Raw genomic sequence first — 26,167 nt, forward strand, 5'->3', positions numbered from 1 at the left:
TTATGGGAAGATATTGCTTCTTTCTTGAGTTTTCTTTTCCTATAAACTAACCATTTTGTTCCTTCCAGTCTCTTATAATCCATGATTTTGAGTCCACTCACCATCTTAGACACATCTATTTGCTCACTTAAGAAATATTTATTGTCAACTTTTCTATTTTATCAATATTCACCTTTAAACCATGTTGCCAAGGGCAGTACACAGTACACCAAGTTGGTCTGAGCAAAGCAAACCATCAAACCCCTCATTCAGGATATCATTTTCCCTAAGTGGGACTTAAAATCATATTAACTTCTGGAAGCCATATCATGCTGTTGACCCAAGTTGAATGGTAGACTACTATACTCTCTGAGCCTTTTTCATTTGTGCACTTAACCTAGACATACCCTACCCTACAGGAACTTTTTTTTTTTTTTTTTTTTTTTTTTTTTGCGGTACGCGGGCCTCTCACTGTTGTGGCCTCTCCCGTTGCGGAGCACAGGCTCCGGATGCGCAGGCTCAGCGGCCATGGCTCACGGGCCCAGCTCTGCAGCATATGGGATCCTCCCGGACCGGGGCACGAACCCGTATCCCCTGCATCGGCAGGCGGACTCTCAACCACTGCGCCACCAGGGAGGCCCCAGGAACTTTTTTTAAAAGTCCAAATACAAAACACTTCCTTTATTTCTAGTTAATTGTTAGCTGTATCTTTATTGTACTCTTCCAAGAATTTTTATTCTTTCATCCAATGTATTAATTATCCCTCACAGACTCAGACCATCTAAACCGCCAATTAGCATGTAACTGAACTCTTCATCTAAGATATTGATCAAAATCTGGACATGTACAGGGCTGAGGAGAAGCCATTAGTAACCCTCTGAGCAGTCATTTAAAGTCTCAAGAAAAGTTATTATTATCTACCTGCTTCTCTGTTCATTGCTATGCCCAATGAGGTCTTGACCTGCCATTCAAAGTGCTACCTAGTCAGGCTCCCTTCAGCCCAACCTGACCCCCAGCTCCCCCCCTGAGCAGGAGAGCATGACTCTTGATTCCCTGCTGCCAGAACTTTATACACTGAGGTTCAACAAATATTTACTGAGTCCTGATTATGTGCCAGTTGTTACACTAAGCAGTTTCTCATATAAGTGAGGCATGGAAGAAATGGAATATATGCTCTGAAAAAATGCTTATATTCTCAAGTAAAACTATCCTATTATTTTGCCCATGTGTGGGACCACTGTATAACATTACTATCTTGACGCTATGGCAACTTACAGAATGCATCCCATGTACAGACTCAGCTTTTAGTGTGAGGGATTTGCAGAAATGTTTTCCGTGTGACATGCATTGTTCTACGATGTTGTATTCAGTGACTAAATTCTTGCTAAATACCACATTAGACTCTGAGCTTGTTTTAGTAAATCAAAAATGACTGTGTAGGAACTCTCAAGAGTAATTATTCATTTGCTCTAACAATTACATTTAGAATTTAAATTATGAATCACCTGTACAGATGTTACCTTTTCCAAAGGACTTTCTACTCGAGGAATGCTGATCATTGGCATCTGTGCCAGATTATCTGTGTGTATATGCTCATTTTCTGGTTGTCTTCCTTTGAAATTATTTACCACACACACGACCTAAAATTTTGGGAAAAAATACAGTTAAAGCAAAGCCATGCTCCTTATAACTATGACCCTTGTGAATAGCCTGATAAATCTAATCACAGTAATAAAGTATTGGAATTACTTAAATATTACATGTCTATAACTTTACATCCAGATTTATCTTGTGTAAATTTTAATGGTTAATCCAGTGCAAGCATGTTCAAGAACATTCATCAATTAATATGTAGCTCAGTTAATAATGACAATTTTATTATTCCAAAATTTTCATTAAATTAGGTTATAGTCAATGCTCAAATCAATACAAAAATAAGATCATAACCCTATAAAAATTCATAACAAGCTAACCTTTCCTTATTGTGGCTAACCTACAACTTAATTTAAATGCTAATTATTTCCCATTGCTTTAAGATCATTACATTCATAATAAACCTTCTACAATTGGCACTTTCTAATTTAGTAGCATCCTTTAGTTAACCTAATTTATTGTCTATTATTGTATCCCACATATATTTGGCATTTCAACTATAGCTTACTACTGCTACCACTGAAATAGAAGACCTTCTACATAAAGAAAACTAGCCCTTGTTTCAATTGATTATATCCCATAAGTGACAGCATTTGAATTAAACCAGAAGTTCTCATATTCTAGTGTTCATAAAATAAAGTTCTGGCACTTTAAAAAATGCACATTCCTAAGCCCTCCCCTAAAAATTCTGATTTCACAGATGAAGGATAAGGCCTAGGAGTTGCCACTTTTCTTTTTTTTTTTTTTTTTTGCGGTTCGCGGGCCTCTCACTGTTGTGGTTCACAGGCTCCAGACGAGCAGGCTCAGCGGCCATGGCTCACGGGCCTAGCCGCTCCACAGCATGTGGGATCTTCCCAGACCAGGGCACGAACCCGTGTCCCCTGCATTGGCAGGCGGACTCTCAACCACTGCGCCACCAGGGAAGACCTAGGAGTTGCCACTTTTAAAAGGCATTCCTGAAGCTTCTGATGCAGGTGAGTTAAACTTTAAGAAATAGTGATTTAAACAATTCAGGAAAATTATTTGCTATTATTTGCTTATATTGAACTAATGGGTAAGCTATTCTTGAGCCTTTTTTCCTGGGTTTTATATTCTATTATCAAACCAAAATATAGAACTTACTTGCAATTTATAACCTAACAATCATTAAAAAAAATAAATGCTTAATATACAAGTATAAATTTACATTGTATGTTTTTCACAAATCCTCCATTGGAAAGCCTTTCCTTTAGTAGGGCTCATTACTGAATATTTTCAAAGGCCAATTAGATCTTGGTTACTCTCCAGTTTTTAAATAAAATTTTCAAATCTACAAAATGACACATACTCTGAGACTTTATCTCAGAAAAAAAATTTCCTTGCAAATTGCTATATACTTATTATCCTTCCACTTCCTTGAATAATTACAGATCAGAAGCATAGGTCAAAGCCTGATAATTTGATACCTCAGCTTCATCACTGCCATCAAGATGTTTAAAGTAAGAGATGGCAAAGGCTTAGAGATGGGTACTTGATAATCCTTCTATCAAATGTTGACCCTGCAAAGGACTAATAGTGTTTTGCCTGTAATGGGCAGATAGTATATATTTTTGATTTTGCAGGCATACAATCTCTGCAGCAAGTACTCAGCTCTGCCATTTTGACGTGAAAGCAGCCAGAGGCAATTCATATAGGAATAGGCATATCAGTGTCCCAATACAACTTATCACATTGCTATATTTAAAATGGATAACCAACAAGGATCTACTGTATAGAACAGGGAACTCTGCTCAATAATCTGTAACAACCTAATTGGGAAAAGAATTTGAAAAAGAATAGATACATGCATATGTATAACTGAATCACTTTGCTGTACACCTGAAACTATCACAACACTGTTAATCAACTATACTCCAATATAAAATAAAAAGTTAAAAAAAATAAGCAGCAGGTCAAATTTTGCCTATGGGCTGTAGTTTGCCAACTGACTACTGCCAAGAGCACAAAGAATATAATCAAGAATTGTAGCCAACAACAGCATAACAAACAGCAGTTTCATACCCATTTCATGACATATATACACACACACTCACATTTCCCTTTTCATTAATATTATAAATTAATGGAAAATCGGCAGATGAAAAACATTGCTACAAATTCTTCTGAATTAAAATTTGCTAAAATAACTATGTACATAGACAAAAAGAAGTCATTAGATGAATAAACATTCATCTAGAGTTAATATGGGCTACTGAAATTAGTATAATTGCTTTTAATGCTATTTAGGTTTGGAAAACTCTTTGAAAGGTGTTATCAGTTATCTCTTTGCCTTAATTGAGGGTCAGGACAACACCCCATTGAAGCAGCTAAGAATTCACATGTGAAATATTTAAATGCCTAACACAGAGTGTATATTCATTAAAGCATCTATTAGCATAATGATTACTCTTCATTACTGTTATTATTTAAATCATAAGGAAGGAAATTACCAAATCTCCCATAGAATCATATTCAAATATTTAGTAAGTCTTGTAACGTTCACAAGTATGAATCTGATATCCTATTAAAAAAATATTCAAAGAAAAACAATTGACCTGTTTTTTTGATCCTGAGTCTGTAAGTTCTTGAACAGTCCTCTAGGTCTCAGTCTTCTCAATTTGAAAGTGAAGAGGTTGCAATAGATTAGCAAGTTAGCTCCTTTTCTTTGGTTGGCAAAGGTATGAAAAATTCAACAAATGTTCAAAATAAAACCCAAGATGTGCCCATCTCCTGGCCCCACTCCAAAACTTGATCTTTTTCTGGACTCTCTCAGGGAAAGGCAATACCCCTCACATTCCCGTTCCCCTAATGCAGTTGCACGAGGCTGAAAACTTGGACACCTCCTATACTCAGCCAGGCACTCAATTTGCTCAATTTTCCTTCCTAAAGATTTTGATTTCTTATATCTGCTTTGTTCTATCTCTGACACCGACTCCATCGACTAAGCAATCACCACCTCTTGCCTGAATTCCTGCATGGCTTTCTAAAGTCTCCCTAAATCCAATCTTGGCTCCCTCTGACCCTTTCCTGCAAAGAAGTGAGAATGGTCTTTCCAAAATGCAAATTGTATCATGTCAACCTTCTTAAAACCACTTTGTGGCTTGGCTTCTCATTTCTCTTAAAGTGTGAGCTCTGGCCCACCTTTCAACCTTCCTTCTTGGTTATCCAAACACCTTCTGCTCCCTTTCACTGCCTTTTGCTTGGAATACTCATCTCCACTGTCTTTGAGCACCATATCTTACTCATCTGTGGTATCACCATCTCCCCTCCACTTCCTTACTAGTCTTCTTGACCCCAGGCTGTTTTTGTTTGTTTGTTTGCTGGCAAGGACCTGTGATTCTTTTCATCCAAGCACCTATCTCTATATGAAATTATACATCTGTTAGCATAGTATTTTGGTGGATGGGATTCTCTTTCAAGGTTATCAGCTCCATGGTAGCAGACACGGTTTTTTTTCTGATCACTATTGTATTCTTAGTGCCACCGTGAATGAATAGATTAATGAATGGGCATGTATGTATCCAGCCTAAAAATTCTCAAATTTTCTAACGTTCCTGTACAATTTGAAGTGATTTTCTTTTGAAACATTCTATTTTTACATTAGTGGTTTCTGTGAGTGTAACTCTACTCTCTCTTCCAAAAAATGACACTCCTAAGTCACCATTACACATAGATTTTTGTTTCCTTTTTCCGGTAGTGATAATAAATTAATCGGATCCATCTGTGATCATTTTCTCTCTTCCTTGTGGCAAATAAAACATCTCTGTTGTATGGGGCTATGTGCATGGGCTTTGGGGTCAAAGAGGCCTGGGGCTTAATCCTGGGCTCTTTCACTTACTAACTTTGTGAGTCCAGGCAAGTTACTTAATGTAACAAGACCTGTTTCTCTTATCTGAAAAATGAGGACAATAATAACTACATCTCAACATGCTGTTATGAGGATTAATTGAGTTAATATAGTAAAGAGTATTCAAATAATTCCTATTATTATTATTATGATATCACATATGTAAACCCGACAAGCTTTTGCTTTGGCTCAGTAAACTTGAACTTTTCTGCTGGACACAAATATGCATCTTTGTTGTAAGTGCTTTGAGGCACACATTTTTATAAAACAATATTAGTCTATCTACACCTATTGTTCAACTAGTATTTGCTTTGTATTTTCCTAAGCTTGGGGATTGTGTTCTCTAACTTTGAAGAAAAGGCACGTGAGATAAGAATAATAAATTTACTACAGAAGGTAATTACTTGTTAGATTGTAACAGGACTGACTTCAAGTGCAGTGGAAATTCAGGAAAAATGGGAGAACCATGTAATCAGGGACACTTCCTGGAGAAGCTGGGATTTGTCTAAGAAAAATCTCAAGTGCATAAAGGATTTGAATACAGTCATCAAAGGTGAAGACCATGATACCTAGAGCCTTCTCTGTACCACACACTCGACTGCCTTTATTATATATGCGATTTCCCTTAACCCTCAAAAGAGCTCTGGAAAGTAAATAAAACAGTTCATTCATTCATTCATCAAATATTTCCTGAGAACCTCCTATGTACCAGACCCAATACTGAGAATACACAGTGATGAAAACAAATAAACACCTTCTCTGTGAGTGGCTTACATTCCAGTGCGTTTGATAGCAAAAAACAAAACCAAAATTATTATATGTGGTATATTAAAAGTTGAATTATGCAGTGGAGAAAAGTGAATAGGAAATGAGAAAAGGAGTCCTTGGGGAGGGGTAATCAATTTAAATACAGTTCAGGGGAGGCCCCACTATTTTAGGGATGATGAGGGGCTAAGTGACTTGTATGATGTCACACATTCAGCAAAAGTGGCAAAAAGAAAAAGTGGCAACAGAAGGATTCAACCTAGGTTTGTCTGACTCCCACTCCTGTTTTGCTCTCTAAACTATACAGAGGAGTGGGTGTTCCAGCTGAGGCAACGCACAGGCCGGACAGAGCCTATCTGTGTAAGAGAGGAAGAAAACTGACTGGATTCCAAGTGCAGGAGTTCCACTGTAACAAGGGAAACAAATACTTGGCCGGGAAGAGTGAAGCCAGACTATGGAGGATCCCAGAAGTTCAATGGAAGTGTCTGATTTAATGCAGCAGGAAAGAGGGTTTTGTTTGTCTGTTTGTTTGTTTTGCTTTGTTATTGGCAACGAATTATGGTATTATGTGTATGAAGCAGAATGTGAGGTGTTTGGAGGAGAGTCTGAAGTGAGAAGGCAGCTAGGAACCCATTGATATAATAGAGGTAAGAAGTTTTGATCTCTAAAATCGAGAGGCTATGGTCAGAACAGTACAGAAATATGACATGGGAGAAAGACTCTGTGGTGGAAATGAACTGGAACTAGATCAATCACTGGGTGTGGGGGTGAAGGAGGAGAGTGGGTCAAAGGCAAACACTAGACACCAGGTGTGGGTGATGGGGGATATGAATGCCTTCAACTGACACGAAGAGGCTTGGAGTAGGTTAGTGTTAATTTTATTTTGGAATCATTTTAGTGCTCTGCACACACTGAAGGATCACTGGAAACACCCCAGCATATTGTAAGCCAGAGCTGTAGTCACTGCTTGAAATAAATATTCTACTTAGTTGTCCAAATGAGAAATCTGAGAATCATCATAGATTGCTGCCTGCTTCATCTTCGTCGTCTCCAATGTTCCATCAAGCTCCAAAACATTCCACCTCCCAAATACCTCCCGATAGCCTCCCCTCTCTGTGTGCCCTCAGAGGCCCGATTCATGCCATCTTATTTCCCTGGTTCTGCATAACTTGTCTCCTCTATCTTCACCTGGAGTTTTGTTTTCCAGAAAACATACTTTCTTGAAAGCACAAATCTTATCAGAAAGTAAAAGGACTGACAGGAAACAAACTCTCACTTACAGAAATTATTTCAGTCATCCATGTGGCCATGCACTGAATATACACACCATTTTGTTTAACCTTTATAAATCCTTATAATAATCCTTTAAAGAGGCTGTTTATAGCCTCCTTTAAAGAGGAAGAAACTGAGGGTTGCTTAACGGCACAAACTGAGTAGATAAGGAAGCTGGGATTCAAATTCAACCAGGCTGTTTTTCTCTGTTTCAACTCGCTTGGACCCTGACAGAAGCTCCCAAATCACCTATGTTTTTAAACAAAAGTCTATGTTATTGTCATAACATACAAGGCCTTTCAGGGTATTCCCCTGTGTGCTCTTCCACTCCCCTTTCTTGTCACTCGCACTGGATGACTGGTACCATTTCCGGGTGCCATGTTCTCTCAGATGCACATGGCGCCTTGGGCCTAGACTATAGGAGAGGCTTCATACATACTTATTTTATGAAGCACTTCATACTGCCTCTGTGCTCTGTGCTCTTTGCCCCTCATTCCTTATGCCCCAGGCTAGACCTACCTGCTTTAAAAATTTTTCAAGTTTATAAATTATCTCCTCTTTCTGATTTGTCCCTAATCCCAACAGGGTAGATCTCTTGAGTATATGTACCTCTACCATTACATTTATCCTCTATAGAACTCTTTGTGTCCATCTTGTCCCACCTGACTGCGATCTACTTGAGTACCTGGATTGTATCTTTTTCGTGTATTTATTCCCAGCACCAAGCACAGTGCCTGGACTAGAATAGGGTCTCAGTAAATGTTTGTTTCATGAAGGAAGAGAGGGAGGGAATGTTTGAGGGAATAACCTGACTATTCCTGCCTGACCCCAGAAACAGATTACCACAGCAGACAGGTCATGTTTATCTGAGCCTCCTTGCATCCCCAGTTTTTTGGGGTTTTTTTTATCTTCAAATTTGGGGCAATTCTTTCTTTCTTTCTTTATTTTACATCTTTATTGGAGTATAATTGCTGTACAATGGTGTGTTAGTTTCTGCTTTATAACAAAGTGAATCAGTTATACATATACATATGTTCCCATATCTCTTCCCTCTGGCGTCTCCCTCCCTCCCACCCCTCCAGGTGGTCACAAAGCACTGAGCTGATCTCCCTGTGCTATGCGGCTGCCTGCGGCTGCTTCCCACTAGCTATCTACCTTACGTTTGGAAGTGTATATATGTCCATGCCTCTCTCTCACTTTGTCACAGCTTACCCTTCCCCCTCCCCATATCCTCAAGTCCATTCTCTAGTAGGTCTGTGTCTTTATTCCTGTCTTACTCCTAGGTTCCTCATGACATTTTTTTTTCTTAAACTCCATATATATGTGTTAGCATACGGTATTTGTCTTTCTCTTTCTGACTTACTTCACTCTGTATGACAGACTCTAGGTCTATCAGCCCCAGTTCTTGACACCTTGCCTGGCAACTGTAGGCACTCACATTCATAAACAGTTGGGAATGAATGTATAAAAGCTTGTTTAGTCATTACGTGGTTAAAGCATTTTCACATGACCTTTTTATAAGGTCTTTTTTCTGGGTGCATGGGAATGTCTGAAGGGGCCTGTGAAATGTTCTAAATATGTGCAGTAGGAGGGTCTTGAACCCAAGGGGGATCCATAATCCAACTCATCATTCACCACATGGTTCTCAGATAAGGAAGCGACAGGGAAGACATGAGGGCTCTAGATTTCACAACGCAGGGTGTCACGACATTCACTGGCAGTAAAGGGAAGATGGTAACAGCCACAGGAGGATAAGATGAAGCCTGATGAGATGCTAGCAAAGATGTTCTGGACCTGTAGAGCTGAAACGCAGTTACATCTGACAGCAGTGTTTTAAAACTTTGACTTTTGGTATGCTCTTTGCCCTGCCTATGATTATTTTCTTAGGATTTATGTAAGATGTTTTTTGTTTTGTTTTGTTTTATAAAAAGTTAACCTGTTTCAATTGTGATAAGTGACAGCAAGGGAAAGGTTTTGGCCCAAGCGTGGTGTGCCCCAGTTTTCCTGAGGCTACAGGATATCTCTGGGAAACAGAGTGGGGTGAGCCTAAGTCTCTCAGGACTTTGGACATCAGAGGGAGTGACATCAGCAAGAAAAGCAGCACAGGGTCTAGAGAGGGATCAGGGGATAGTCACCAGTTTACCACAGGAAGTTCTAGAAGAAATAACCTCCTAAAATGCCTGGCACATAGATAGTGCCCAAATCTTTGGTAGAAGAAAGGTTCATATAAGTTTTTGCTTACTGCTTATGAACTAGTGAAAATAAGCTGAAGAAGGAAAGTTACTCTGGAGAAACAATTTAAATGTAACTAAAATTAAAATTAAGTGTTTCTTATAATGTGTCAATGCAAAAATATGTTTTGATTTATACAGTAGTCTACACATTTTTCCATCTGGGTAAAATATCCATACTTATTATATGGATTGATTAATTCTACAGCCAGACTGAAGTATATTTTCCAACAACTAAAACATATAGAAATATTCCAAGGGGATTTTATCATAAGAGTAGAGATGACTTCATCAGAAGTCATTACGTATGCTCTTCACTCCTTGGCAAAATCTGATTTGCGTGACGTTGTCTTGGAAACTATCCCTGGGTTTTTGTCACTGCAGGGAACCGGTTCATCTCACAAGTGAGGTTCACCTGTTATCAGGTGCTGAGACTTGGCAACTCACTGGGAGTACTGCGCCGAGGCACCAGGGCACTTTGGGATGGTCTACATACTCCAGGATGCAAAGTGCCATGAGGAAACTTTTAAAATATTCAAATAACCCAGTTTTTAAAACCATCTGGGGAGGCATGAGTGTTTTTAGCCCCGTTCCTTTTTTTTTTTTTTTTCTTTTCTTTTGCGGTACGCGGGCCTCTCACTGTTGTGGCCTCTCCCGTTGCGGAGCACAGGCTCCGGACACGCAGGCTCAGCGGCCATGGTTCACGGGCCCAGCCGCTCCGTGGCATGTGGGATCTTCCCGGACTGGGGCACGAACCCGTGTCCCCTGCATGGGCAGGCGGACTCTCAACCACTGCGCCACCAGGGAAGCCCTGCCCCATTCCATTTTACATGAAAATATTTTGTTCACCTTTAAATGTAGAATATATTGGGTTGGCCAGAAAGTTCGTTCAGGTTTCCCGTAAGATGTTACGAAAACCCAAACGAACATTTTGGCCAACCCAATGTTTTTTCTTCAACCCCAAACCTGACTTTAGGCAGAATAAACGAGGGAGCAGGAAGAAACGAATGACTTAAAACATATATATTTCTATTTGCTATACCACCTTTTGACAACTAAACCCAGTGATTCACACCTGTATTTTCTAATAGGTGGTTATACACGTTGATTAAGAAAAAAATTATATTTAAAGAAATGTGTACTTACCAGAAATACTGCTATAGATATTCCAACCAGAAAGCCTGCTATCACATCAGACCAATGATTTCGATATTCTGCTACTCTGTTGAGTCCAGTAAGAAAGGCCAAACACATTAAGCCCAGGCATAGAACGGGCTTAGCAAGTCTTGTTCCTTTGGCTTTGATTGTGTTGGTAATGTACATCTGAAATAGTAAATGAAAAACATGACTTTCCATGAACGTATTTCCTTGATATACACCTCATATATGTGTCTGTACATATATATATATATATTTATTGACATAGATATGCCTATATAAATCAAATAATTAACTGAAGTTTATGAATTTTTTGAAAGAAGTTTCTTAAAAGTAGAGTTTAAAAGTAGTGATTAGTTAATTTTACTTACCTTATATTGACGAATGGCCAATTCTTATGTAATAGTAATTATCTAAGATACTGAGTGCAGACATTCCAAGTGACTTTTTGGTAACTTTTAATGTACTTATTCTTGTTTCATCTGAATTTACATTTTAGGTCAATACTATTAGAAGGGGAAAACTGATGAATGAATGTTTTTAATATTTACATTTTTGTATACCATATGGAGAGGATGCATATTTTATAAAAATTAGAAGTTGTGAGTATAGCTATAACAAACAAAATGGAGTGGATTTCCACTAAACAGATACTACTTTGAAAAAAGAATTTAAAGTTCAATACAGTGTCAAGGTTTGCTTTTATGCTGTTACCTGAAATTACTTTGTTTTAACCAAATTTTATCAACCAGCATTAGGACAAAAAAAAAAAATTAACTATGATGGGGGAAATGTGTCAGCTAAAGCCAAAACAAAACAATTAGTAAACACCTACATTTTTGGCATCTTCACATATGCTAATGAAGAACAATTAAGTGTCAGCTGATTGCACAGAATGAAATGTCTTCAAGTTGTGAGCCACCATGCTCAAAACACCCAGTCTTTCCCCCAATCTGATTTATTCTATAGCTCAATTGCTCATAACTTAAACCATGTGTTTCTATATAAGTGAATCTGTTGACTGTGAAGGAAATGTGTCAGTTATTATTTCAAGTCACTAGTAAAGTAATTATTAAAGAGATGGCTTTGACAGTGCAATCAGTTTTTATGATATTAATGTCAGGATCTGATACTGATAATATAATCAGAAAAATACTTAGAAATGCATATAGCCACTTGCTTATTGTCCTCAATTGAATAAAAAATGCATTTGCCGGGCTTCCCTGGTGGCGCAGTGGTTGGGAGTCCGCCTGCTGATGCAGGGGACATGGGTTCGTGACCCGGTCCGGGAAGATCCAACGTGCCGCAGAGCGGCTGGGCCGGTGAGCCATGGCCGCTGAGCCTGAGCGTCCGAAGCCTCTGCTCCGAAATGGGAGAGGCCGCAACAGTGAGACGCCTGCGTACCGCAAAAACAAACAAACAAGCAAACAAAAAACAACAACAACAAAACCATTTGCCTAAGAGATTAAACCAAAATCAGCACTTATGCTTTTAGTTCATGGCAGCCATTTTAGAATGCTATGAAATTCAGTAATTATCTTTTCTTTTTTTTTCCTCTGGGAAAGTTTGCAGCCCTGTTAGCTGCCAGTATACACTGTATGAATATTTAAACAGTTCATGTGATACAAGGCTTCTGCCTAGCCAAGTTCTAGCTCTTTGCAATCTATCCTTGGTCCCGATACTCTAGGAAAAAAAAAAAGCTGGATTATCTCCATTTTGGGCCTATGACCTTCAGAGCTATGTCTGTGTATTCTAAGCCTGTGCTTGAAAGAGCTAAATAATCTCAGTTAAGAAGAATAAGTATACATGAGAGGGAAATAGGAGGAGATGAGAAAGAGAAAATGGTGCCTTTGCCATTCTGAGAGAATATATTAAAGAGTTTTGCCCACATGAGTAACAAGGCAAGAATATCACACCACTTCAGGTGTCCAGTGACGCACCTAATAGAGTAACTCCTTATTTGACTTGTGCATATAAACAGAGAGTGAAATTTGAGCTGCTTGTGGGATTTTCTGTAACACAGCTATGCGGTTGATTACTGACTTCTTACCTTTGCATTTCTTCACATCTGTCAAAACGCTAAAGACATCCTTTCCTTTTTAAAACAAAATGAATGTGAAATGATAGCTGAATAGTATTAATACCACTAATAATTATTACAGCTATGATTTAATGAGCAATGGCTGTTCAAGGCAATGTTCTAAGCATTTTACTTTACTTATTAAATCCTCAAAATAACCATATTAGTAAGAAATCATCATTACCTTCATTTTATAGATGAAAAAATTGACTGAAGACAAAGCTTACTATGAAGAATATACAACTTAACTATTGGGGGTGGCACTTTTGAGAAGGAGAAATGTCAATGGGAAGTAGGGGTAAAGCACTTTGGTGCCTTTAACCTTCGTTTCTTTCTATTGATTTCTTGCCTAGAGAAAATGGCATAAGCTAAGTATCAGTGAATGCAAGAGAAATGAGATTAAAAATAGGGGAAAGAAAGCCACCATAGTACATAGGGGTGAGGCTACATCTATACTCTACTATCAGGAAGAAGTAGGAAGTAGTATATATGTGGTTTGTGTGGGAAATCTCCTACAGAATCTGTATGGCTTTGGAAAACATTTGCCTTCTCCTTCAACCCCAGAGGCCAACACAGATAGAGCTCAGCCCTAACTTATTCAAGTTGTGTAGGCCTATAGTAATCTGTGACCTTGGGCTACAATCCTCTGAAGTGTCTCTTGAATTTGAGTTCATTCCTAAGATGCTCTATGACTTAAGCATTGTTTATAAAGGGTCCCAAGACACAGTCTGGCCACTATGCAAACTCATGAAAAGGCTTCTATATTAGGAGTAGCCTGGGATTTGGCTCTTCCCCCACCAGATCCCCACTTAATGTCCAGAACCAGAATAGAAGAAAATTGAATTTTAAGCGTTATGGGAGAAGGACGACATTTCTTCAAATAATTTCAACTTTAAAGTGGGTCACTGTAGTGCTTTATAATGCACAGATTTTCTGTACCATAATCAGTTGACATGAATGTCACAAAAGAAAAATTTGAGTTTGCACTTATATGTACTAGGGAACTTTTTGGTACTTTATGAATGTAAGTGCCTTTTAACCAGTCTAATTGTGTTATCCTTACAGAAGGTCTATTATACCTAATTTGCAGAAGAGGAAATTATAGCATGAGAATCTATTAAGCAAGTTGGACACAGGACAGGAATTGATTATTTATGCTCTCTTGGTTTTTAATTCACTTATGAAACCATCTAGGTTAACCAGATGTCAAAATGTAGCTAAACTAAAACACAAACAGAAGGGTGTATAATCTGAGCAGGATGGTATCTGCTCAGTCCTCAAGGGTCAGTGAATGCTCACTACTTTATAGGCCAAGCCATTTAGCCATTATTAGGCAGTTGTTATTCACCAATCCCATGAATATCTATTAGCCCCAAGATGCAGAAAGTTAAAAACAGTCATTTGCTACCTGCTAACAGTGAGGTGTATATTCTTCTACACATTTTTCCCTTGCTTATACAATATATACAATAATTGACACACATATAAAGGGGTTTTGCTTACTTGTTTGCTTTTACTAAAATGTAATCTCAATGCCCATGTAGTAAAGTGAATGGACTCACTTGTGAGAATATTAATCTATCTTTTGGGTAAATGAGAAAGCACTGTACAATTTTAAAACAATACTATTATAAAACAAAAATAAAAACACAAATGTTTGTGTTTGTTAAGCACTTACTATACACCTGAAACTGTTATTCAAAGAGGAGTCATCTAGGTTAGATCCAGAAGGATGAGTACGAGTTCCCGGCAAAGGGGAAATGGGGGGAAAAGGTGTCCTAGACCCAGGGAGAGCATCCGTAACCCTGCTATGCACTCACCAAGCACCTGCATCATCCTCTCCCAGAACACTTACCACAGTGTGTGGTTTATACTAATTTGAGTTGTTCCCTTCACTACAGTGAGGACACAGAAGCCAAATCTGGAGTCTGCACTGTAAGCCCTGAGCTTAGCACTTTGTCTGAAACACAGTAAGCACTCAAAAGACTTACTAGACTTACTAAATAAAAGAACAAATAAATGAAAAATGCAAAGGCACAAGAGAAAGAGTATGGAGTATTTTCTTCATAGCATTTGTCATTATTTAAAATCATGTTCCCCATTTCTGTGTATGTATATCTGTTGCCTCCATGAGAATATTCCATTAGAATAAAACCTCTGTCCATTCACCATTCTACCTGAAATGCATAGAACTCCTTTTATGTAGTAGGTATTCAAAAATGTCAAATTAATGAATGCATGAATGGCATGCTTGGGGAAAAGTGAATTTTTGAACTCTTATTGTCAGAAAATACACATCGCTATCAGAAATTGTCTTGCATATGCATGTGTTTAGTTGCAATTGTCTTTCTCCTCCTTGTCTATCTCATATTGCCTGGATCAAAACCTGGTACAAGGTAGGCACCTGTGACAGAAAGAATATTAGCCCCCTAACAATGCTGAAGTTCTAATCCTAGGAACTTGTGAATATGTCACCAAATCACATGAGTTTTTAAAAGTGGATAACCTTCCCTAACTGTAGTCAGAAAGATATCTGAAGATGCTATGCTGCCATCTTTGACAATGGAGAAAGGAAGCAACCAACCAAGGAATTCAGATAGCCTCTGGGAGCTGGAAAAGGCAGGGAATGAATTCTCCCTAGAGCCTCTTGAAGGGATGCAGCCAGGCTGAAACCTTGATTTTAGCCCAGTGAGACCATGCTGGACTTCAGATCTATGGAAATCTAGGATAATAACCTTGGGTTGTTTTAAGTCTCTAAGCTTGTGGTATTTTGTCATGGTGTCAAAACAAAAACTATGATAATCAATCAATATCTGTTTCATGCGTAAATGAATGAATGGACTGGAATTTGTAAAAATGATCCATAAGGGATAACTGTGGCATAGTGATTAGATTACCTGCTCTGGAACCAATGAGATTTGGGTTTGAGTCCTGGCTCTGTCACTTACTTAAACAAGTTATTCAACCTATCTAAGCCTTGAACTCCTTATGTATAAAATGATTGGGTTTTTTTTTTTGTTTTTTGATATTAAGCTGTATGAGCTGTTTGCATATTTTGGAAGTTAATCCCTTGTCTGTTGCATCATTTGTAAATATTTTCTCCCATTCCTTAGGCTGTCTTTTCATTTTGTTTATGGTTTCCTTTGCTGTGCAAAAGCTTTTAAGTTTAATTAGGTCCCATTTGTTTATTTTGGTATTTATTTCCATCACTCTAGGAGACTGCTCCAAAAAAATATTGCTGTGATTTATGTCAAAGAGTGTTCTGCCTATGTTTTCCTCTAGGAGTTTTATAGTATCCAGTTTTACATTTAGGTCTTTTAATCCATTTTGAGTTTATTTTTGTATATGGTGTTAGAGAATGGTAGCCATCCAGTTTTCCCAGCACTACTTATTGAAGACACTGTCTTTCCTCCATTGTATATTCTTGCCTTCTTTGTCATAGATTAATTGACCAAAATGTGTGGGTTTATTTGGATTGCACCCTATAGTCTTACTCATGAATCTACAATTCATAATCAGGTTAGGATGGATTCTTTAAACTGATTTCCACGTTTTGACTACTTTGATTCATATACCCTAAGAAGCAATAGGGTTTTTTTTTGTTTTTATTTTTTGTGTGTGTGTGGTACGCGGGTCTCTCACTGTTGTGGCCTCTCCCGTTGTGGAGCACAGGCTCCGGACGCGCAGGCTCAGCGGCCATGGCTCACGGGCCCAGCCGCTCCACAGCATGTGGAATCCTCCCAGACCGGGGCACGAGCCCATGTCCCCTGCATCGGCAGGCGGACTCTCAACCACTGCGCCACCAGGGAAGCCCTGTTTTTGTTTTTTTAGTAACCACATAACATTACTACTGGTCATATTGTTTGTAGTCCTCACATGGACTGATGTCCCACCAAGTTCTTTTTATCTTGGATTCCTGGGATTATTTTTAAAAAATCAAATTTCTTAATTGTTTTCAAAATAGCATTCCACCTTGTTAAAACCCTTTTGACCTTTGAGGTTGACATCTATCAAATTAGTCCTCTTTCAGCTTCTTCTTAGCACCATATAGATCACCAATAACAAGGCAGTGTCAAGGGTAGAATTCCATGGCACTCCACTGGAGATTTATTTACAAATTGGTACAGAGACATTGAACAAAATTTGGAATGTTCATTTGTTAAGCCAGGTGTGCAGTGTACTGAAAGTCTTATTATTATATCCATACTTATCCATGATCATAAATTTGCCAAACTGCAATGTAAATGTATTTGATAGGGTATGTAATAGAATGGTGATGAGAGGTAATGCAATGGTAAAAAGACCATGGACTTTGTACCAGATTTGTGTACACATAATTCAGACCTTTCAGGGCTGTGTTGGGGAAGCACAATAAATGGTGGTATACTGAAACCATAAATTTTATGTACTAAACCTAGATTGTATAGAGCATGCAGCTACTTTTTTTCCCCCAACTGACCTAAACTTCATCATGGGCATCCATCCTGCACTGAAGAGGAACAGAATGAGGGAGGGAGAAAGTCTGCCACCTTCCCCTCCTATATGTTGGTGGTACCATCCTGTTTATACTATATCCTGTGTACTCTTTATTATTACCTTGTAATAGAATACACAGATCTTCAAATTTTGCTTTTGGTATGTAAAGGTAGCTTTGGAATTTAAAAATTCCTGTTCTCTTTTGACAAAGAGAGATTTGACTATTGAAGCCAAACATTGTCTTCCTTTTCTAATTGGTACTGGCCCATCTCTCTTTTTCTTTTTCCAGTTTTACTGAGGTATAATTGACAAATTTAAAAAATCGATATACTTAAGGTATACAACTTGCTGTTTTTATATAAGTGTACATTGTGAATTGATCACCATAATCAAGCTAATTAATGTAACCATTACCTCACATAGTTACCATTTTGTGTGTATGTGTACATTTAAGATCTACCTACTCTCTTAGCAAATTTCAAGTATACAATACAGTGTAGTTACATTGCTATACATTATATCTGTGTGGTGTGTATAGATATAATACTATTCAGGATTAAAAAGGAAGGAATTCCTGCCATTTGAAACAACATGGATCAACCTGAAGGACATTATGCTAAGTGAAATAGGCCAGATGAGGAAAGACAAATACTGCAAGATCTCACTTATATGCACAATCTAAAATAGTCAAACCCATACAAGCAGAGAGTAGAGTGGGGGCTGCCAGAAGCTAGCAGACAGGGAAATGGGGAGATAGATGTTGGCCCTTCTCTTATGGCATGTCCTTCTCTGAGACACTGAATAACAGATGAGAAATCCTAGAGCTACGTTGCCCAATATGGTAGCTACTAGCTAGAGCTACTGAGCACTGGAAACGTGGACAGTGGGACCAAGGGACTGCATTTTTAATATTAGTTAATTTCAGTTTTTAAAACTGGTACTTGCTTTGATTATTAGAAAACTTTTAAATATGCTTGGAACAAACTGGGTATGTGCTTCTACTTTTACACTGTAAATTTTATGAAACCTAAATAGAGATCAAATACTTGAGATGAAAATGTAGTATCGGAACTGAGATGAATTGCAAGAGACAAATAGACACTGGATTTTGAAAACTTTGCAAAAAAGGGAATGCAAAATATCTCATTAATAATTTTTATATTGACACATATTGAATGTTAAAATTTAGACATACTTGGTTAAATAAAATATATTTTAAAACTTGAACCTTTGTTTTTGCTTTTTAAAAATATGACTTAGAAAATTAATAATCATATATGTGGTTCATTTTATATTTCTACTAGATATTGCAGACATAGACAAGAGCATATGATTCAAGGGAAATGAAAAATATATCAGTTAATATTCAAAAATATTGTTCCCATTTCAGCATTTATTGTTATTTTATTATATTTATTTATTATATTGGTTGGAGTTGTGTACTGAACCTAAAACCATTTTTTAGGGCACTCGTATTCATAAGACAATAGTTAGCTATATCTGTTAACTATATCTAACTTTTATATCTATTAATCTATTACTATTTCAAGCAGCACATAAAGTAATAAAATGATTTTATGGAATTATCTTTAATTTTCAGAGTTAAACTATCACAGTCTATTTTTTCAGGTTCTGATTACTAAAACAGCTTTTTAAAAAACATTTTGCTTCTAAAAGTTAATCAATTGTTTTGTATTTTATTGATACCTTTTTTTAACATCTTATTGGCATATGATTGCTTTACAATGTTGTGTTAGTTTCTGCTGTATAACAAAGTAAATCATCTATACATATACATATATCCCCATATCCCCTTCATCTTGCGTCTCCCTCCCACCCTCCCTATCCTACCCCTCTAGGTGGTCACAAAGCACTGAGCTGATCTCCCTGTGCTATGTAGCTGCTTCCCACTAGCTATCTATTTTACATTTGGTAGTGTATGTATGTCAATGCTACTTTCTCACTTCGTCCCAGCTTACCCTTCCCCCTCCCCCTGTCCTCAAGCCCATTCTCTACCTCTGCATCTTTATTCCTGTCTTACCCCTAGGTTCATCAGAACTTTTTTTTTTTTTAAGATTCCATATATATGTGTTAGCATATGGTATTTGTTTTCCTCTTTCTGACTTACTCCACTCTGTATGACAGTCTCTAGGTCCATCCACCTCACTACAAATAACTCAATTTCATTTCTTTTTATGGCTGAGTAATATTCCATTGTATATATTGCCACATCTTTATCCAATCATCTGTCGGACACATAGGTTGCTTCCATTTCCTAGCTATTGTAAATAGTGCTGCAATGAACATTGTGGTACATGTATCTTTTTGAATTATGGTTTTCTCAGGTTATATGCCCAGGAGTGGGATTGCTAGGTCGTATGGTAGTTCTATTTTTAGATTTTTAAGGAACCTCCATACTGTTCTCCATAATGGTTGTATTAATTTACCTTCCCACCAAACAGTGCAAGAGGGTTCCTTTTTCTCCACATCCTCTCCAGCATTTATTGCTTATAGATTTGTTGATGATGGCCATCCTGACCGGTGTGAGGTGATACTTCGTAGTTTTGATTTGCATTTCTCTAATGATTAGTGATGTGGACCATCCTTTCATGTTTTTTGTTTGTTTGTTTGTTTGTTTTGCGGTACGCGGGCCTCTCACTGTTGTGGCCTCTCCCGTTGCAGAGCACAGGCTTCGGACGCGCAGGCTCAGCGGCCATGGCTCACGGGCCTAGCCGCTCCACAGCATGTGGGATCTTCCCAGACCGGGGCATGAACCCGTGTCCCCTGCATCGGCAGGCAGACTCTCAACCACTGCGCCACCAGGGAAGCCCCCTTTCATGTTTTTATTGGGATACTGTATATCTTCTTTAGAGAAATGTCTGTTTAGCTCTTCTGCCCATGTTTGGATTGGGTTGAATGTTTTTTTGATATTGAGCTGCATGAGCTGCTTGTATATTTTGGAGATTAATCCTTTGTCACTTGCTTCGTTTGCAAATATTTTCGCCAATTCTGAGGGTTATCTTTTCACTTTGTTTATGGTTTCCTTTGCTGTGCAAAAGCTTTTAAATTTCATTAGGTCCCATTTGTTTATTTTTGTTTTTATTTCCATTTCTCTAGGAGGTAGGTCAAAAAGGTTCTTGCTGTGATTTATGTCAAAGAGTATTCTTCCTATGTTTTCCTCTAAGAGTTTGATAGTGTCTGGCCTTACATTTAGGTCTTTAATCCATTTTGAGTTTATTTTGCGTATGGTGTTAGGGCATGTTCTAATTTCATTCTTTCACATGTAGCTGTACAGTTTTCCTAGCACCACTTATTGAAGACGCTGTCTTTTCTCCATTGTATATTCTTGCCTCATTTATCAAAGATAAGGTGACCATATGTGCATGGGTTTATCTCTGGGCTTTCTATCCTGTTCTACTGATCTATATTTCTGTTTTTGTGCCAGTACCATAGTGTCTTGATTACTGTAGCTTTGTAGTATAGTCAGAAGTCTGGAAGCCTGACTCCTACAGCTGTGTTTTTTTCTCTCAAGATTGCTTTGGCTATTCAGGGTCTTTTTTGTTTCCATACAAATTGTGAAATTTTTTGTTCTAGTTCTGTGAAAAATGCCATTGGTAGTTTGATAGGGATTGCATTGAATCTGTAGGTTGCTTTGGGTAATATAGTCATGTTCCCAATATTGATTCTTCTAATCCAACAACATGGTATATCTCTCCATCTGTTTGTATCATTTTTAGTTTCTTTCATCAGTGTCTTATAGTTTTCTGCATACAGGGCTTTGTCTCCTCAGGTAGGTTTATTCCTAGGTATTTTATTCTTTTTGTTGCAATGGTAAATGGAAGTGTTTCCTTAATTTCTCTTTCAGAGTTTTCATCATTAATATATAGGAATGCAAGAGATTTCTGTGCATTAATTTTGTATCCTGCTACTTTACCAAACACATTGATTAGCTCTAGTAGTTTTCTGGTGGCATCTTTAGGATTCTTTATGTATAGTATCATGTCATCTGCAAACAGTGACAGCTTTACTTCTTCTTTACCAATTTGAATTCCTTTTATTTATTTTTCTTCTCTGATTGCTGTGACTAAAACTTCCAAAACTATGTTGAATAACAGTGGTGAGAGTGGGCAACCTTGTCTTGTTCCTATCTCAGAGGAAATGGTTTCAGTTTTTCACCAGTAAGAACAATGTTGGCTATGGGTTTGTCATACATGGCCTTTATTATGCTAATTCCCCTATGCCTACTTTCTGGAGAGTTTTTATCATAAATGGGTGCTGAAATTTGTCAAAAGCTTTTTCTGCATCTATTGAGATGATCTGCTGGTTTTTATCCTTCAATTTGTTAATATGGTGTATCACAGATTGATTTGCATATATTGAAGAATCCTTGCATTCCTGGGATAAGCCCGACTTGATCATGGTGTATGAACCTTTAAATGTGCTGTTGGATTCTGTTTGCTAGTATTTTGTTGAGGATTTTTGCATCTATGTTCATCAGTGATATTGGCCTGCAGTTTTCTCTTTTTGGGGTGTCTTTGTCTGGTTTTGGTATCAGGGTGATGATGGCCTCGTAGAATGAATTTGGGAGTGTTCTTCCGTCTGCTATATTTTGGAAGAGTTTGAGAAGGAGAGGTGTTAGTTCTTTTCTAAATGTTTGATAGAAATCGCCTGTGAAGCCACCTGGTCCTGGGCTTTTGTTTGTTGGAAGATTTTTAATCACAGTTTCAACTTCAGTGCTTGTGATTGGTCTCTTTATATTTTCTATTTCTTCCTGATTCAGTCTTAGAAGGCTGTGCTTTTCTAAGAACTTGTCCATTTCTTCCAGGCTGTCCATTTTATGGGTATATAGTTGCTTGTAGTGATCCCTCATGATTCTTTGTATTTCTGTAGGGTCAGTTGTTACTTCTTTTTCATTTCTAATTCTGTTGATTTGAGTCTTCTTCCTTTTTTTCTTGATGAGTCTGGCTAGTGGTTTATCAATTTTGTTTATCTTCTCAAAGAACCAGCTTTTAGTTTTATTGCTCTTTACTATTGTTTCCTTCATTTCTTTTTCATTTATTTCTGATCTGTTCTTTATGATTTCTTTCCTTCTGCTAACTTTGGGGTTTTTGTGTTCTTCTTTCTCTAATTGCTTTAGTTGTAAGGTTAGGTTGTTTATTTGAGATTTTACTTGTTTCTTGAAGTAGGATTGTATTGTTATAAACTTCCCTCTTAGAACTGCTTTTGTTGCATCCCATCAATTTTGGGTCATTGTGTTTTCATTGTAATTTGTTTCTAGGTATTTGATATCCTCTTTGGTATTTTCAGTGACCTCTTGGTTATTCAGTCGTGTACTGTTTAGCCTCCACAGGTTTGTATTTTTTACAGTTTTTTTCCTGTAATTGATATCTAGTCTCATAGCACTGTGGTCGGAAAAGATCCTTGATATGATTTCAATTTTCTTAAATATACCAAGGCTTCATTTGTGGCCCAAGTTATGATCTATCCTGGAGAATGTTCCATGAGCACTTGAGAAGAAAGTGTTTTCTGCTGTTTTGGGATGGAATGTCCTATTAATATCACTTAAATCTATCTGGTCTATCGTGTCATTTAAAGCTTGTATTTCCTTATTTACTTTCATTTTGGATGATCTGTACATAGGTGAAAGTGGAGTGTTAAAGTCCCCTACTATGATTGTGTTACTGTCGATTTCTCCTTTCATGGCTGTTAGCATTTGCCTTATGTATTGAGGTGCTCCTATGTTGGGTGCATACATATTTACAATTGTTATATCTTCTTCTTGGATTGACCCCTTGATCATTATGTAGTGCACTTCTTTGTCTCCTGTAATAGTCTTTATTTTAAATTCTATTTTGTCTGATATGTAAATTGCTACTCTAGCTTTCTTTTGATTTCCATTTGCATGGAATAACTTTTTCCATCCCCTCACTTTCAGTTGTATTTGTCTCTAGGTCTGAAGTGGGTCTCTTGTAGACAGCATATATACAGGTCTTGTTTTTGTATCCATTCAGCTAGTCTATGTCTTTTGGTTGGAGCATTTAGTTCACTCACATTTAAGGTAATTATCGATATGTATGTTCCTACTACCATTTTTTTCACTGTTTGGGTTTGTTATTGTAGGTCTTTTCCTTCTCTTGGGTTTCCTGCCTACAGAAGTCCCTTTAGCATTTGTTGTAAAGCTGGTTTGTTGGTGATGAATTCTCTTAGCTTTTGCTTGTCTGTAAAGCTTTTAATTTCTCCATCGAATATGAATGAGATCCTTGCTGGGTAGAGTAATCTTGGTTGTAGGTTTTTCCCTTTCCTCACTTTAAATATGTCCTGCCACTCCCTTCTGGCTTGTAGAGTTTCTGCTGAAAGATCAGCTGTTAACCTTATGGGGATTCCCTTTTATGTTATTTGTTGCTTTTCCCTTTCTGCTTTTAATATTTTTTCTTTGTACTTAATTTTTGATAGTTTGATTAATATGTGTCTTGGTGTGTTTCTCCTTGGATTTAACTGTATGGGACTCTCTGTGCTTCCTGGACTTGATTGACTATTTCTGTCCCATGTTAGGGAAGTTTTCAACTATAATCTCTTGAAATATTTTCTCAGGCCCTTTCTTTTTCTCTTTTTCTTCTGGGACCCCTATAATTCGAATGTTGGTATGTTTAACGTTGTCCCAGAGGTCTCTAGACTGTCCTCAATTCTTTTCATTCTTTTTTCTTTATTCTGCTCTACAGTAGTTATTTCCACTATTTTATCTTCCAGGTCACTTATCCATTCTTCTGCCTCAGTTATTCTGCTATTGATTCCTTCTAGAGAATTTTAAATTTCATTTATTGTGTTGTTCATCATTGTTTTTTTGCTCTTTAGTTCTTCTAGATCCCTGTTAAATGTTTCTTGTATTTTCTCCATTCTGTTTCCATGATTTCGTGTCAGTCTTACTATCATTACTCTGAATTCTTTTTCAGGTAGACTGTCTATTTCCTCTTCATTTGTTTGGTCTGTCAGGTTTTTACCTTGCTCCTTCATCTATTATATTTTTCTGTCTTCTCATTTTTCTTAACTTACTGTGTTTGGGGTCTCCTTTTCTGAGGCTACAGGTTTGTAGTTCCCATTGTTTTTGTTGTCTTCCCCCAGTGGGTAAGTTTGGTTCAGTGGCTTGTGGAGGCTTCCTGTTGGAGGGGACTGGTGCCTGTGTTCTTGTGGGTGGGGCTGTATATTGTCCTTCTGGTGGTGTGTTTTGGGGTGTCTGTGACCTTATTATGATTTTAGGCAGCCTCTCTGCTATTGGGTGTGGTTGTGTTCCTGTCTTGTTAGTTGTTTGGCATGGGCCATCCAGCACTGGAGTTGCTGGCCATTAGGTGGAGGTGGTCCTTAGCATTGAGATGGAGAACTCTGGAAGAGCCCTCGTCGATTGATATTACATGGGGCCAGAGGTCTCTGGTGGTCCAATGTCCTGAACTTGGCCTCTCTCACCTCAGAGGCTCAGGCCTGACACCAGGGTGGAGCACCAAGACCCTGTCGGCCACATGGGTCAGAAGAAAAGGGAGAAAAAAAGAAAGAAAAATAAATAAAATAAAATAATTAAAATAAAAAAAAATTTTAATTATTAAAATAAAAAAGTAATTGTGGGGCTCCCCTGGTGGCGCAGTGGTTGAGAATCCAATGCAGCGGACACGGGTTTGTGACCCAGTCTTGGAAGATCCCACAGGCCGTGGAGCTGCTAGGCCCATGAGCCATGGCTGCTGAGCTTGTGCATCCGGAGCCTGTGCTCCACAGTGGCAGAGGCCACAACAGTGAGAGGCCCGCGTACCGCCAAAAAAAAAAAAAAAAAAAAAAAAAATTGTGGGGATTTAATCCGCTGCTCCTGAGTTTACATTGAGAGATTTCTCTTTCCCTTCTTTGTTCGCACAGCTCCTGGGGTTCAGCTTTGGTTTTCGCCCCACCTCTGTGTGTAGGCTGCCCTTATGCTTCTGTTCCCACCCAGACAGGACGGGGTTAAAACAGTGGTTGAATAGGGGGCTCTGGCTCACTCATGCTGGGGGGAATGAGCGGTACAGTAGTTATAACTGGTATGCGGGGCGAGCCTGCGGCGGCAGAGGCCAACATGAGTTTGCTGGGAAGTTATCTCTGGGTTACGGGACCCTGGAAGTGGCAGGCTGCACAGGCTCCCACGACGGGAGATGTGGATAGTGACCTGTGCTTGCACACAGGCTTCTTGGTCGCTGCAGCAGCAGCCTTAGCATCTCATGCCCGTTTCTGGTATCTGCGCTGATAGCCGTGGCTCGCGCCTGTCTCTGGAACTCACTTAGGTGGTGCTCTGAACCCCCTCTCCTCGAGCACCCCGAAACAATGGTCTCTTGCCTCTTCGGCAGCTCCAGACTTTTTCCCAGACTACCTCCCGGCTAGCTGTGGCGCAGTAACTCCCTTCAGGCTGTGTTCACGCAGCCAAGCCCAGTCCTCTCCCTGGGATCTGACCTCCGAAGCCCAAGCCTCAGCTCCCAGCCCCCATCTGTCCCGGCGGGTGAGCAGACAAGCCTCTGAGGCTAGTAAGTGCTGGTCGGCACCAATCCTCTGTGTGGGAATCTCTCCGCTTTGCCCTCTGCACCCCTGTTGCTGCACTCTCCTCTGTGGCTCCAAAGCATCCCACCTGCCCATGCCCCGTTTCCACCAGTGGAGGGGCTTCCTAGTGGGCAGGAACTTTTC

General features: G+C 38.5%; 1 protein-coding gene across 2 annotated transcripts in view; it reads right to left on the minus strand.

The window, feature by feature from the left end:
• Positions 1–26,167, minus strand: part of PLPPR5 (phospholipid phosphatase related 5) — a gene marked incomplete at both ends in the record, with an annotated part of 141,776 nt that overhangs the window by 25,528 nt on the left and 90,081 nt on the right. The window contains 2 exons of one of the 2 annotated variants that reach the window (XM_079697989.1): positions 1,500–1,619; positions 10,912–11,088. In XM_079697989.1, the coding sequence (XP_079554115.1) occupies positions 1,500–1,619; positions 10,912–11,088 (297 nt within the window). Of the gene's footprint in view, positions 1–1,484; positions 1,620–10,911; positions 11,089–26,167 lie in introns of both variants that reach the window. The other variant, XM_079697988.1, reaches the window with a different exon arrangement.

The sequence above is a fragment of the Hyperoodon ampullatus genome (genome assembly GCF_949752795.1).
Source record: "Hyperoodon ampullatus genome assembly, chromosome: 2".
Lineage (NCBI taxonomy): Eukaryota > Metazoa > Chordata > Mammalia > Artiodactyla > Ziphiidae > Hyperoodon > Hyperoodon ampullatus.